We start from the raw sequence: 15034 nt of genomic DNA, 5'->3' as shown, positions 1-15034 counted from the left end.
CGCCTCCAATATAAAATCGGGCGAAGCCTCGCCAGATCTTCTACAGCCTTTCTACCCAAATCATATCTGAGGGGGAGCAAGGGGGTGCTTTTGGGGAGACCCGTAATTGTCCTAAAAAACTTGTTTTTGGACTTCTGCATGAAGAGGAGCTTCCCGAATCCCCACAACTCTGCCCCATATAATGCTGATCCCAGGGCTTTTGCCTCATATACCTTTAGAGCTGGCGCTATTGGTTTGGACTTCGATTTTGTATGCTCAGCCCCAAGGGCTCCCACTAATTGCCTGTGCCTTAATATCGCAAGATCAATGTGCTGCGACCATCTTAGATCATCAGATACATAAATACCAAGATAAGTAAAGGCTCTAACTACCTCTAACGGACGTTGGTTCATGAACACCTTAGACCAAAAACTACGATGAGGGTTAAAAGTCATTAATTTGGTTTTTGTTACATTGACTTCTAAACCGTGCTCCCCACAAAATTCATCAAAAATATAGAGGGCATGTTGTAGGCCACTCGGGGTCTTTGATAAGATCAGGTTGTCATCTGCGAACATTAAAATTGGTACCTTAATGCCCGCCAACGAGGGTGCATCAACATTAGCAGAAAACATTCTTGCCACTACCCCGTTAATAAATAATGAAAAAAGCAAGGGGGCCATTGCACACCCTTGCCGAACACCCCGTTCAACCGGGAAGCCATCAGTGATCTCCCCCTGCCTACCCCACTGATTTTAGCGAAATTCGCCTCGTGCAACCTCATGACCAAGGTTAGTAGTTCCTCAGGTAGTCCCAGGCTCCTCAATACCAACCACAGCTTAGTCCTGGGGACCAGGTCGAAGGCAGCCCGCAGATCAACAAAAGCTGCATACAGGCTGCCCTCCCCTAGCACCACCGTACGCCACCATAGTAAAGTAAAGCGGAACACCTGATCCACCGTACTTGTGGCCTTCCGGATCCCGGCTTGATAAGGGAACAATGCATTATGCTCATAAACCCAGTCCATAAGCTTGTTAACCACCATCCTCCCCACCACCTTTTGGATGGTAGCTATCAAGCTCATGGGTCTGTAATTACCCGGCAACCCCCGGTCTCCTTTCTTATATATTGGGATGATAATTGCACCCTTCCAGGAAGACGGTACTAATGCACCCTGGGCAACAGCAGTAGACAAAAGAAAAATGTATTTGCCCCAGCGTTCCATATCATTAATAAAAAGGTCCGCCGGGACCCCGTCCAGGCCTGGTGCTCTGCCCCTAGACACTTTACTGAGTGCCATTGACACCTCTCTATGGCTAAAAAAATTTACTTTGGGAAACACAGCCTTGAACCCATCCATCTCCCTGCCAAGTATAGTTTCGGCATATTGTAGCTTGAAATAATTGACCCAATCTTCCTCCGGGACATTATTATCAGGACAGTCCGGTTCACCTCCTCTTCCCCATTTAACAATGCTCCTGAAAAGCCTGGAATCTTTGGTGCTACATGCTTCCTTTAGCTCGCTCCAATGTAGCTCATCCCACAACTTTTTTGCAGTGGCTATACTATCTTTGTAGTTCTTTCTGGCTCTACGAGTAACAATCTGTTCCCTGGTTTTAATAGCAGTGCCCAGAGTAAGCCTAGCGTCCCTACACTGCGCGTTATACCACTTTGCAGGCGTGATTGGTGCCCTATTGGTTTTCCTAACTGGTTTCTGAAAGTGAGATTTAATAACAGAAAAAAGGTTATCATGGACAACTGTAGCTTCACTTGACCCTGGCGTGACTGTAGTAACCTGCTCCAGTGTTTTTATCGCACCATCTACCTCTATGTTAATGCTATCCATGGACTGCTGGTTTGCCAATACACAAGGCCATTTCAGCCGGCGCATATCGTTAGCAGGAACAGGGATGGGAAGACCTTCCCACTCTGTGTTTGGCTTCCCATTCGGGGTTGACCACCATTTGTGCGCTACACACAAGGGATCATGGTCGCTTTCGAGCCTATGCTTGACTTCCATGTCACAGACTTGCTTCCATAACTTCAGGCTGCACAGCACATAATCTATCCTGCTCTTACTTCGCCCATTGTCAAAAGTTCAAGCCCCCCCATGTCACTCTTTGTTCTCCCGTTCAGTGCCCTAAGGCCCCTTTCAAGACAAATCGCATTTAGGCAAATAATGTCCTCAGACCACCACTTAATAGGCTCTAGGTCTAGTTTGGGGACCCCCCAATGCTTATCCTCTTCCGCCCCAACAAAGTAGTCACAAATGTCCAGGGGTTCAAACATACGGTTAAAGTCACCAGCTATTATAACGTTATTATCGTGGGAGTGGGTTTCAAGTAAGGAGGTTAGAGCCACTAATACTTATGACTTCCCTCCATTATTACCCCTAGCATATACATTATATATGTCAAGACGCCCCGATGTGCCCATATCCAGTTTTATAAGTTGGATGTCCTTACTACCTGATTCTACCAACTTGATAGGGAGAGACAGGCTTTGCCGCACCCAAATGGTCAAACCTCCCTTTGGGCGACCCTTTTGACCTTTAGTTGCAGGAACCGAATAGTTCAGATACCCCAGAAGAAAGGAAGGTTCACACATCCAGGTTTCTTGAAATATACACACATCAAAACCGTTAATGAAGTTTACCCAATCATGTGGCTCATGTCTGGATCGTAAGCCAGCTATATTCCAGGATACTGGACCCCCCCCCCCCTTCCCTAACATTATTTACTAGTTCCTCAACAGAGCCTACCAAAGGTACAGCTAAATCATTAGAGCTACCATCGACAAATACTGGATTAAGGTCACCCTTTATCATGGACACATGGTTAAAAGGGTGGTCCAGGCGGGGGTTAGATTCATGCTCCAGATTACAGCCAACTTGATTAAAACCAAGTCAATCGCATTCGTTAAGCCCTGAAAGGGCATTGAATTTATTTCTAACTTCAACACCACCTCTGTTCCATAGATCACCTATATGCCATGGTCCAGTTGGTGTCGTATGGGGTGTATACCATCTCCCTTGTCCTACCATAGGGCGAATTTGATTGTTAAAATTCCTTGATATGGGAATCCTAGGTGTGAATGGTTCTTGGGTACCCAGTCTGTAAAAGAACCCTAGGGGTAAAATTTCGAGGCCCTGCCCCCTCGATAGTGAGTGTTGCTCTATCTCCCAGAGGATCCTAGCAGTAGAGTTTGGGTTATTAAGATTTATGACTATACAGTCGCCTTCTCTGGACTTCCTTGAGCGACCCACCCATGCTACTCTACGTGCCATAAGTATATTGGATCCAACCCCTTGGCCATCATCCAAGTTCTTTGAGAACCAATGTATAACCTTGGACTTTAGTTGGTAATAATCCTCAGTTGACCCAGCACGGAGGGGGGGAACATTAACCTTAACTACCACCAAAGGCGCACTTTCGGGTGGTAAGTCTAGTGTGGATTGTTTTCCCATAGCTGTGTCCAGTTTTACAGGGGGCAAATGGCCAAATGCTGGTCTCGATGTTTCAGCACGCACCTCCTGATGTAAATATGGAGCCCCTTGCTTACCGTTATTAGTCTCACAGCATGTATTAGAGCCCCCTAAGTCAATCGGTCTTGTATCGTTGTGTGAAGCTAGTATCTTCCCATTCTGAGGTGGAGATTTACACATAGTGGGTAATTGTACAACTCTATTGTCTACCTGTTTGTGATCGGCAGTAAAATCTATTCCCTTCCTCTTTTCGCTAGCTAAAGATTGTAACATTTTGGAATTTTGGAATTATCATTGGCTACAGTTTCCAATTTGTCCAAGCTAACAGTGACCAATCTAAGTCGCTCAATTACCGGAAGTAATAGGGATCTAATCAAGTGTTCAACCTGACCCACCAGAGATTCGTCCCCCTGTACAGCGGATGGAGTTTTTGCCATGGGATTAAACTGCACTGGGTTATCGGTCTCGGTATAAACCCCCGTATCCGTGGTCTTAGACCCCTTTTTCATTACCTTAGGAATCTTGGCTCTTTTACTTTTTGCCCCCCCTCCTCTTCTTTTCCTTTTCCCTGTCACTCGTTTACATATTGGCGATGATTTGTCTATATCACGAATAGGTGAATTGAATTATTTTCCTCAAGTATATTTAAAAGAGAGTCCAGTTCGATACTTGACTCTGGCAGACACAAATCAATTAAATGCTGACTAATACGATTCTCCGGTGAAATACAATTCTGGATCGGCCCCAGAGAAGAACGTTTAGAAAATATCTCAGTTGATAGTCTCTTCTCAACGGCACTTAACTGGTGGTCCAGTGCTACTGACACCCACGTAGGGTAATTGTCCAGAGTTCCCTTTAAACTTCCAGTATTGGATTTCCCTCCAACCTTAGCCAACTGGGCCGCCATAACACCTGATAATTAGGATTTAACAATACAGTGCACAAACCGTAAACAACCCCTTGGGAGACTATAATTAAATATAATGAAAGTAAAAAATAAAAAACATTAAAAAAATCCAAGGGGGGAGGCCAGGCCAAGTCTCGACCTGCCTCGGACGGCCTCAGACGGCCTGCCCTTTGCCCGGGCTTCGCCCGGCGTGTCCTCACGGGACGAGGGACCTGTTCAGTCTTTATGCGCCTCCTGGCGCGTTCCTGCTCACGTCGTCGTCGCACCCCTAAGGATGCTGGGAGATGTAGTGCCAAGCTGGACCGGCGGAGCCAAGCCTGGCCTCCAAGAAAGGACTTTGGGAGCTCTGGTGGGGGAAAGCAGCCCAAACGAAGAGAAATCAGCCAGCAGCCAGCAGGACTCCAGGGGACTCAGCCCCTGTTCAGTCTTTATGCGCCTCCTGGTGCGTTCCAGCTCACGTCGTCTTCGCACCCCTAAGGATGCTGGGGGATGTAGTGCCAAGCTGGGCCGGCGGAGCCAAGCCCGGCCGGTCGTCCACGGTGCGAGAGGGGGGCGGAGCCAAGCCCGGCCTCGAAGAAAGGACTTTGGGAGCACTGGTGGGGGAAAGCAGCCCAAACGAAGAGAAATCAGCCAGCAGCCAGCAGGACACCAGGGGACTCAGCCCCTGTTCAGTCTTTATGCGCCTCCTGGCGCGTTCCTGATCACGTCGTCGTCGCACCCCTAAGGATGCTGGGGGAAGTAGTGCCAAGCTGGACCGGCGGAGCCAAGCCCGGCCGGTCGTCCACGGTGCGAGAGGGTGGCGGAGCCAAGCCCGGCCTCGAAGAAAGGACTTTGGGAGCACTGGTGGGGGAAAGCAGCCCAAGCGAAGAGAAATCGGCCAGCAGGATATCCACCTCTTTTTGCAAAAGAGACTAAATAAAAAAAACAGCCAATCAGGAGAGCCTCAGATTTCCTATCGCCCTTTGTGCAAGGGATTGTCCACTGAGCTCTGCTCGGTTTTCTTCAATTTATTCCTTTAATTCAACCTAATCTTCCACTTCAACTCTTCACTTCAAGTTCAACATGTCAGACAAGGAGAAGGCTCTTTTCAAAGCTTGTGCTACCTGCTCCAAGAAGAGACTTTATGTGGAGGACAAACTTAAAGACTGTATTTATTGTTGTATCCTGACCACAAGGCTACTGACTGCAACATCTATCTGACCTTCTCCACCAAGACCTTGCAGGACCGTGAGGGACGTCTACTCACTTGGCTTCAAAAACTAAAGTCACGGAAAGATCCTGTCTCCAGTGACAGTGTTGACACTTCATCGGCTACTTCATCGAAGAGATCTCAAAAAAGGTGTAAGTCTTCACCTTCTACTTCTTCAGAACCCCCTTCAAAATCCTTGCAAAAAATCTCTCATAGGTCTGACAGAAATAGTCCTATCAAATCTCCTCACGGAGGTGTAAAGGAGAGTGGAGACTTGCTCCAGAAGTGGCACCTACAAAGAAGACAAGCTATGTGCCTTCTACTTATCCTCCTTCTGAGAAGGCTAAAACCTTAAAAAAAACAGCTTCTGTCCCACCTGATGGTAAAGCTGAGAGAAAAGTTCGCTCGTCGACAACATCGATTCCGTCGCCGACAACTTCCAGTGGAGGGATTCCTCTAAGCGCCAGTAGCAACTTCTTGGTTCTTCCTACTGTTCCTTTCTCCCCTTTAATACCAGTGGGGGGGCAGGATATCCCAATACTTCCACAACTGGCAACTAATAACATCAGATCGATGGGTTCTCAATATAGTTCTGTCAGGCCATACTCTGGAGTTTTAACACCATCCAAAAGCGCCTCGCGCCACAGAATTCAAACATCTACATCTTCTACGTCTAGAGGCACACGAACTGCTCCTCAAAGGAGCGATAGAACGGGTACCTCGATCCCAACGGGGAGAGGGATTCTATTCCCAGTTCTTTCTTGTTCAAAGGACCATAGAAAAATGGCGCTCAATTTTAGACCCGAGGGAGATAACCACCTATCTCATCAAACTCTCGTTTCGGATGGTCTTCCTACAGGACATTTTGCGGCTCCTCAATCCAGGAGATTACATGGCCACCCTGGACCTCGAGGACGCATACTTTCATGTCCATATTCACCCTGCCCACAGGAGGTTTTTATGCTTTACAGTACCCAAGAGCCACTTCCAATTCAAGGGCCTGCCTTACGGACTCCGATCCGCTCCGCAGATATTCACAAAGATCCTAGCCCCTGTCCCAGCATTTCTCAGGAAACAGAAGCTCCAGGTCTTTCCCTGCCTGGACGACTGGTTGCTGAAAGCACTGTCTCATCGCGCAGCGCAAGAGGCTTTCAGGACATGCATACTGCTCTTCCGTCAACTGGGGCTCCAGCTCAACACAGAAAGGTCAGTCCTGTGCCTGTCCAAGTCAGCCCAGTTCTGGGGGCCATTCTGGACACATCTTGCTGCAAAGCGTTTCCTTCAAGAGAAAGACAAACAAAGCTGATGACCACTGCTCGTCGATTGCAATGAAGAGGGTCAATTTCAGTTCGCCTCTTCAAGTCCTTTCTGGGGTCAATATCATCCTGCATTCCTTTAATTCCCCATTGCAGGTTGCGAATGCGCCCCCTCCAAGAACAGCTGGATTTGCAGTGGCGCCAGGCAGAAGGCTCCTTCGAAGACAAGATCACAATCTATCAGCCTACGAAGGAGGCTGCAGCGTGGTGGACGATCAAAGACAATATCTCCCAGGGTCTCACCTTCAGGGTCACCCCAGCTCCTCTAATAATAACAGACGCCTCACTAGAAGGCTGGGGAGCAGTCTTACAAGACCTTCAGGTAAGTGGTCGCTGGCTGCCCCAGCATCGCCTACTCCACATCAATCTGTTGGAGCTCAGGGCGATTCATCTAGCCTTGCAGGCCTTCTTTCCTCAGATTCAACAATCCTCTGTCCTGGTCCGTACGGACAACACGACAGCCATGCATTACGTAAACAAGCAGGGAGGTACAAGCTCTCGTTGACTATCGAAAGAGGCTCAGGAGATTTGGGAATGGGCAATACAGCAGATGGTATTGCTCTCTTGCGGAGTATCTTCCAGGTGCCCTCAACAAGACAGCGGACACGCTCAGTCACCTGAAATCAGTGAGCCTCGAGTGGGAAATCGACCACGACATTCTGGAGGAGATTTTTAGTCTCTGGGGCACTCCACCCATAGATCTCTTGGCCACTCCTGAGAACAAATAATGCCAACTCGACGCAAACAGGCATCACCATCCGGGATCGTTGGGGGAATGCTCTTTTGATGGCCTGGTCAGGCGCCTTTGTTTACGCTTTTCCTCCGATCCCACAAATTCCCAGACTTCTCCGGAAGCTCCAGGCAGAACCCCGCAGGATGATTCTGGTGGCCCCGGCGTGGCCCCACTAGTTTTGGTTTACAGAGCTGCTTCTACTCTCCCTGGACCGCCCAGTTAATCTGCGCCCATTCCTTCCCTGCTGACGATGTCCCAGGGCCAAGTGGTACACCCGGATCGGAGCGCTCTTCAGTTATCAGCGTGTTTCCTGAGCACCGAGAATTTCAGGATCTGAATATCTCTGCAGAATGTAGAGAGGTGCTTGCTCGAGCCCCGAGTACAAATAAGACGTATCACTTGAAATTGAAGCGTTTCTGCCTTTGGTGCAGGCAAGAAAAGATTCATCCCTACTCTTCTGCTCCTCATCAGATTTTGCCGTACATTGTGGCATTGGCTACATCAGGTCACGCTAATTCTTCTATCAAAGTGCACCTTGCGGCCATCTCTAGATTCAGACGGACTTCTTCCGGACCTTCCATCTGGTCGGCAAGGATTGTGAAGCAATTTCTTAAAGGACTTAAGAGTTTTGCCACCAGTTAGGCCTCCACTGCCTCTGTGGCAGCTTAACTTAGATTTTACTCAACTCATGAGGCCGCCTTTTGAACCGATTCATAGGGCGGACCTTAAATTCCTCTCATGGAAGGTGGCTCTCCTTCTCGCCTTAACATCTACCAGAAGGGTAGGTGAACTGCACACTCTCACTATTCAAGAACCGTTCTTACAGTTTAAATGAGATACTATTATTCTGAAAACGAATCCTAAATTTATCCCGAAGGTGCCTTCAGACTTTCACTTGAATGAACCAGTTATTCTCAAATAATTTTTTCCTCAACCCACTACTCCAGCCCTAAGTGCGCCAGGTAAGCCCAGACGTGGGTCCTGGGCTCACTGTGCCACTGGAATCAAGCTATCCTGGCTGAAGAGGGGTGAAACCCGAAACCGGTTCTAGGATGCTTGTTTCCGGTCCCGGGAGGACCTGGCTTGGCAGTTCGGGCTGGATTGTTCCCATAAGGTACAGAGTCAAGACTGATTTGCATATGGCCATGTCTAAACTGGGCTGGCATGGTGAGCAAAAGAATGATGGATTTAACCCAAATCTCTTGTCTGGGGGTGAATGTTTTGATTTGTTCTGCATTCCGTCCATCAATTGTGTGTCTTTTGCTTTCTCGCCCTAAATGCGTCCTCTAGGCCGAGACGTGGGTCCTGGGCTCACTGTGCCACTGGAATCAAGCTATCCTGGCTGAAGAGGGGTGAAACACCTAAACCGGTCATAGGATGCTTGTTTCCGGTCCAGGGAGAACCTGGCTTGGCAGTTCGGGCTGGACTGTTCCCATGAGGCACAGGGTCAAGACTGATTTGCATATGGCCATGTCTAAACTGGGGTGGCATGGTGAGCAAAAGAATGATGATTTAACCCAGATCTCTTGACTGGGGGTGAATGTTTTGATTTGTTCTGCATTCCGTCTATCAATTGTGTGTCTTTTGCATACCTTCACAAGGCATTACTGCATGGACTCCTCCATGTGTAGTGACGCTGCAGTGGGACAGGCACTCCTGAGGAACCTCTTTCAATAAGTGGTGAGCTTTCCCTTCTAACCCTCCTTCCGTTTTAATTGGCTATTCGCACATTTTGTAAGTCTAGATGCTTTTACTATTTCTCTCTAATGTTCAATTACTGTTCTATTGCCAATTCGCTATGGATAATTTGTATCTCTACTGAATGTGATGCATCTTGTAAGATTTTATAACATTGTGTTGTTACACAAAATGTGCATTCTGACTGCTAGCTATTCTGATGCAAGCAATGGGAATCTATGAAAGTTCCAATACTGAAGTAAGAAAACAAGTTACTTACCTGTAACTTTGGTTCTCCAGTTTTGGTAACTTTCATAGATTCCCAGGCGTGCCCCCTCCTCCCCTGGAAAAGCTCAACCTTCAGCATCTTCTGTTATACTGTTACACAATTGTGCGAAAATCTGAGGCTCTCTCAGAAAGGTTCTATGGGGTGAAGCTGTTCTGATTGGCTGTTCATTTTATTTGGTCTCTTTTGCAAAAAGAGGTGGATATGCTACAAAACTAGATAAGGCCTATGCCTTATTCTTTTTTGTACCTATTTCCACGGTATTTTTTTTATTTACCGGGGACTCCCATCTCGACGACGGGGAATGATTCAAGCAATGGGAATCTATGAAAGTTAACAATACTGGAGAACCAAAGTTACAGGTAAGCAACTTCTTTTCTTCCCTCAAGGTTCAAGCCAATGCCTGCAGCCTCATCCTTCAGGGTCCCCCCTACCCCAGCTGGTAAAAAGACCAGACGCCAATAGACACCTCTGCACACGATGCCCCACATATATGGGTGACCCAACGACATTGTTCAGGCGCCTCCCCTTCCCCCCATCAACCCAACGTAACTCTCCAGCCGGTGGACACCTTTGGGAAGCCTCCATGACGAGTTTGCAGCTTCTTTTCCAAACAGGAGATCTTCATTGAAATCCACAGGGTCCCCGGCATATCCTTGGCACTCTGCACCCGGCTGCTCCTGTGCCGCTGGTGGTGCAGCTTCTTTGCTGATTGTTGGCACCTACAGTGAAGATCCTTAACCCAGGAGCATTGCTCCCACAGCCATGTGGCCTGCTCGCAAGCAGACCCTGACCGTAGGCCCCCTTTGCTCCTTTGGCTAACATTGGGGCCCCTGTACTCTGCACCCAGCTGCCCCAATACAGCTGATGGTGCAATCTGAGTGCCTAACTGGACCTTGGGGAACCTTGGTCATAACCTCCAAAACTCCAACTCGTAAGTCGTTTACTTACCTGAGAACCAATGACATTCCTTTTCCCCATAGGAACCCATGTTGCGAGTTTTGTTCCTAAAAAGCCTGTTGACAGTTTTTGTGTAAAAAGAAAGTAACTGTGCTTTACCTTAAGAATTGTCGTACTTACCTGTAAGTGACAAGCTCTAGTGTGTGATATCGCGACATATCACTTCGAGTACTGAAAATAATTGAAAAGTAGTCCAAGTGTAATTAAAATAAATCTTACTGTATTTAAAACTGCTTTAAAAGTAGCACAAACCGGTAAACGATTCTAATACAATCCACACTTGCATTTCTGTGTACAGCTTTGTATTTGAAAGTATTTCTTACTAGCCTGTGCCAAGTCCTGCTTGGTTCTACAAAATATAATATAAGTATACCTTTTTATGCTTACCTTTGTTGATCTGGATTCAGTGTCTGAGTGTGTGCTCTCAGCCTTGATTGAGTGAATACAATAAATGCTTAACACACCCTCCTGATAAGCCTTAACTGCTCGCCCACACTACCACAAAGAGAAAGGTTATTACTTGTCTAGTTTAGCCTCTGCTATACTTATGGGGACTCCCTGGACTCTGTGCCCACTTGAACGTACTTTGGTATAGTGTATACAGAGTCACCATCCTGCAGTTAGCCATTCTTTTGAGGAATTTAAATCACTTTGGAAGCTGGCTGCATTAAAGCAATTAAAAAAAAGAATGTCTTCTATTATACAATATCAGTAATGTTTTTACTTCTTCATTTTATTGAAGCTGTATCTCATGTATTTATATTGTGTTATTGCTTCCTCAAACGGTTTGCAGCAAAGGCTTCTAGTTCTGTGCTAAATAAAAATCAGGGGAAAAGAAAAACGGGTGTTGTGCAAATTATGACATGTGAATGAGGTGCCAGTTGCGCTGCTCACAAAACCTCCTTGTTCCTTTGCATAAACATGACATATTGTGCAAGCGATTTATGGCTTGAGATTGATACTTTGCCCCCAGCAGCTGAACCATTGCCCACTAAACCATATGCTCTTCTTTGGGGTGATCCAAAATCCAATGACATTTCAATCAACCAGCTGCTGACCCAGAACTACTCCCTGTGTATATTATTTTCATGTATACATTATCTATTGTTTAAAGAGGCCAGGCGAGGCCGCTAAAACCTTTTACTTGTCCGAGACCTATTAATGTTCAGGTAGACATCTTTTCAGTGAAGTACTCCTCGCCATTCTTAATATATGGAAAATTGCTAAATTGCTGCTTTCTTAAATGTAATGTTTATTACTCCAGCTCATCAGTCCGGTTCTCCTTTACAGTACATTTCATTAACATGTAGTCAATGTGCAGTTTTGAAAATAAGAATGAATCGTATGAGGGTGTTCAGAATTGTACCCAATAGGTGACGTAAGATGGACATGGAATGTTGATCTTGTGACAGAGTGCAAATCAGTATATCAGTAAGTGCATTGATTGTTTTTATTGATGTATTTTATTACCTATATTTGTGGAATACTTTTACCTAATTTCTTTGTAATTTTATTTACACACTTGTAGGTATCAAATATGTTTTATATTGTTGTGATAATGGCTGTTGTACTCCTGAGTTTTGGAGTTCCGAGAAAGGCAATTCTGTATCCTAATGAGGAACCATCATGGGCTTTAGCCAGGGATATTGTTTTCCAGCCATACTGGATGATCTTCGGTGAAGTGTATGCATATGAAATTGATGGTAAGAATACAAATATATGTTTTGAATTTTGCAGGCTAATTATCTTGTGTAGAACCTAATGTGTTTTTCCTGATTAATTTACTGTTGCTATTTAACTGGTATATGTGCCATGCATGCTTTCCATCTTTTATCTACACTTCACTACTCCTTGTAATGGGCTTCTTAAATGGACAAGAAGTTCTTCTACTCGGACTTGCAGAGCATAGCTAAGCTTAAAAAGAGAAGCTGAAATTATTAGGCCATTATTTAGTGGAAAAGTAGCCAGAAAAATTGTGATACCAACACAGGAGCAGTCTCGTTGGGATCTGTGCTCTACATCTGCATCTGCTTCTTAAGATTAATGAGCTGCCATCCTCTGAGGAGTACCAGGTAAACTCAGATTTTTCAGTGGAATGCAGCTACACTAATCCAGTGATTGACATTTGTAGTTAACCCTCTCTTCAAGCTGATATATTTGATCTCGTGCGATGCCGAATAACTGGAAAAATCCTAACATTGAACAGTGAGCTATTAACCGTCATCAAAGAGCTGCATGAAAACTGCAAGGTATAGATTAGAACGTTATGATTTTTGCCCAGTCTTTCGTTATCCTAAGGTTGGAAAATGGGTTCATTAGGATGGAAATCAATTCTGATTATTGGAGAACCCCCAACCATGGTGTTATGTTTTAAATTCTAGGTTTGTGCTTCTCTAGTGTTGCAAAGCCATCTGTGCCCTGGGTAATCCCCAACTTTTTGCTGACTGGTACTGGTGGTACCTCACTCTGACCCTGGCCTCTGCCTAACCAGGCCCAGGGCCAGTGCTATGTTGAAAGAAACACTTACAAATACAGTAAAAACACCTACATACACTAGGGTGCACAATGGGTTAGAGTACCTCCATGATTGACATGACCTCTCCTATACGGCCCTAGTACATAATAGGGCATGGGGATTGTAACTACCTTGAAGTCCCTAGTATATATTAGGGCATAGTGGTTTAGAGGCCAGCAGCCCTTCCTGCACTTGCATATGTGCACTGCTGTAGCCTGAGGTCAGTTTAAAAGCAGGCCCGTGTTGGAGGACTGCTTTTAAAATGCAAATTGTGCTCAATCTTGACTTTTTGTTTTGGGGCACTTACAAATTGATAAACTACAATGTATCCCCAGGGGTGCCCCTAGGTGTCCTAGAGGTGAGAGGTCGGGTATCTACAAGGAGGACCCTTATACAATGAGTGTTATATGCCCTGGGTATAGTGAAATTGCACATTTCACTGCCTACATTGTAGTAAAGTGCTTCCCAAAATCGGCTTTTGTGCTACGGGCACTGTGAAGTGAGGATCTGCAATATTGTCATATAATCAGAACCCCTAAAGTCTTTCTTAAGTATTCTAGGAGTGGGGGGGGGTCCCGTAGGTATAAGGAGGATCCTTATATAGGCCCTGGTATTGGAGAAATTGGCCAGTTCATTTTTCCATTGCAGATCCCCAGCCCTTAGGTTAACATTGCAAGAGGTTATTAATTAATAACTGGAGAAAGGAAAGGACTCAGAAGAATGTTAATGATAAATGCAACAATGTGGTATTGTTGATTTTATTCTAAAATGTACAGACAAGAAGTTATAAGACTTTCTTATCTGCAAGCCACAATTCAGCCCTCTAGTGCCCTGCTTTGATTGGTCAGAGGTAAGTGGAGTGGACTGGCTGTTTGAAGAGGTGATAAATGACCCCTGGAGTTAGGAGGCCAGTCTGGGAGTAGAGGTTGCTGGGCATAGGAATGCCAGAGCCAGGGGGAGGGGTAGTAAACAATGCTCTTCAAGAGAAGGAGACAAGCTGGAATAATCACTTTCATTTACACCTCTCCCACAGCCGGATGGGGGTATTAAGGAGGAATTCCCAGATGTAAGGGGCGTGGACCTAGGTAGATGAAGCCATCCTGTAGGCTGGTGTAGTTAGTTCTGCTCCCTCTGCTGGAAAATCATCCACGATGAATTTTGGAGAAATTGTGCTCTATTTGGGAAAGTAATGCCACACTTTAGAGCATGTGGTCATACCCTGGAGCATTGCCCTGCACCTCATTGGACAGGAGTGTCCTCCTTCTTGACCCAAAGAACTTCGAATAAGTATCTGAAAGGGACAACGCCTCTCAGATGATGCTGCTTCAAACTTGGGAGAAGAAGGGTCCCTGCTGAGGAGTTTGATTTGAACCAACCAGGCCCTGGATTGAAGATTGTGCCTATTGCACAATCTGGAATTACAGTCCTATGGACTACCGTGCTTCAAAAGGACTAAAGAGTGGACTCCCTGCAAGCCGAAGGGTAACAGAGCACACCTGGACCACCACTACCAAGAATCCCCAGCCTGGAGAACTACCAGTGAATTTGAAAGGGTTTTGTCCAAGTGGATTGTGGGAACTGAAGTCCATTTCAAGGACCATCTTGGAGATTCCAGACCCTTCGAGTACGTTTTAGACACTTTGAGACCCTTTGGAAAACTTCAGGAAGAAGTTCCAGAGGTTTGGAGAAGTTTGGAGCAACTTTGGTAAAAAGCTCCATAAGTGGACCGACTCACTCTGGCCAGCCAAGCCGACAACCATCAACCATGAGTTGTCCTGCCGTCCAGGTTCCACCCTCTGAAAAGCTCCAGCGGTCCGACTTCCAGAGTTTGATCGGGCGTAGGCGGAAACCCAAGCTGGTGAACCCTCACCGAATCCGGCCTAGTGTAAAGCATTGAGGGACCCTGCAAGAAAAAGCTCTGCAAACATTTCTAATTCCGAACTTAGAAAAGGTGACCAGGGCCACCCAAGAGAGCCAAGCCACCCAGC

At 46.2% G+C, this 15034-nt stretch overlaps 1 protein-coding gene and 1 long non-coding RNA gene across 2 annotated transcripts in view; one reads left to right on the top strand and one right to left on the bottom strand.

The window, feature by feature from the left end:
• Positions 1–15034, top strand: part of LOC144826435 (transient receptor potential cation channel subfamily M member 7-like) — a 2236140-nt gene that overhangs the window by 1135032 nt on the left and 1086074 nt on the right. The window contains exon 22 of the mRNA XM_078684762.1: positions 12060–12234. Within this exon, the coding sequence (XP_078540888.1) occupies positions 12060–12234 (175 nt within the window). The remainder of the gene's footprint in view (positions 1–12059; positions 12235–15034) is intronic.
• Positions 1–15034, bottom strand: part of LOC144826437 (uncharacterized) — an 871719-nt gene that overhangs the window by 620799 nt on the left and 235886 nt on the right. The window lies entirely within an intron of this gene.

Source organism: Lissotriton helveticus, chromosome 3_2 (assembly GCF_964261635.1).
Source record: "Lissotriton helveticus chromosome 3_2, aLisHel1.1, whole genome shotgun sequence".
Classification (NCBI taxonomy): Eukaryota; Metazoa; Chordata; class Amphibia; order Caudata; family Salamandridae; genus Lissotriton; species Lissotriton helveticus.
This window is presented reverse-complemented; position numbering and strand designations above follow the sequence as displayed.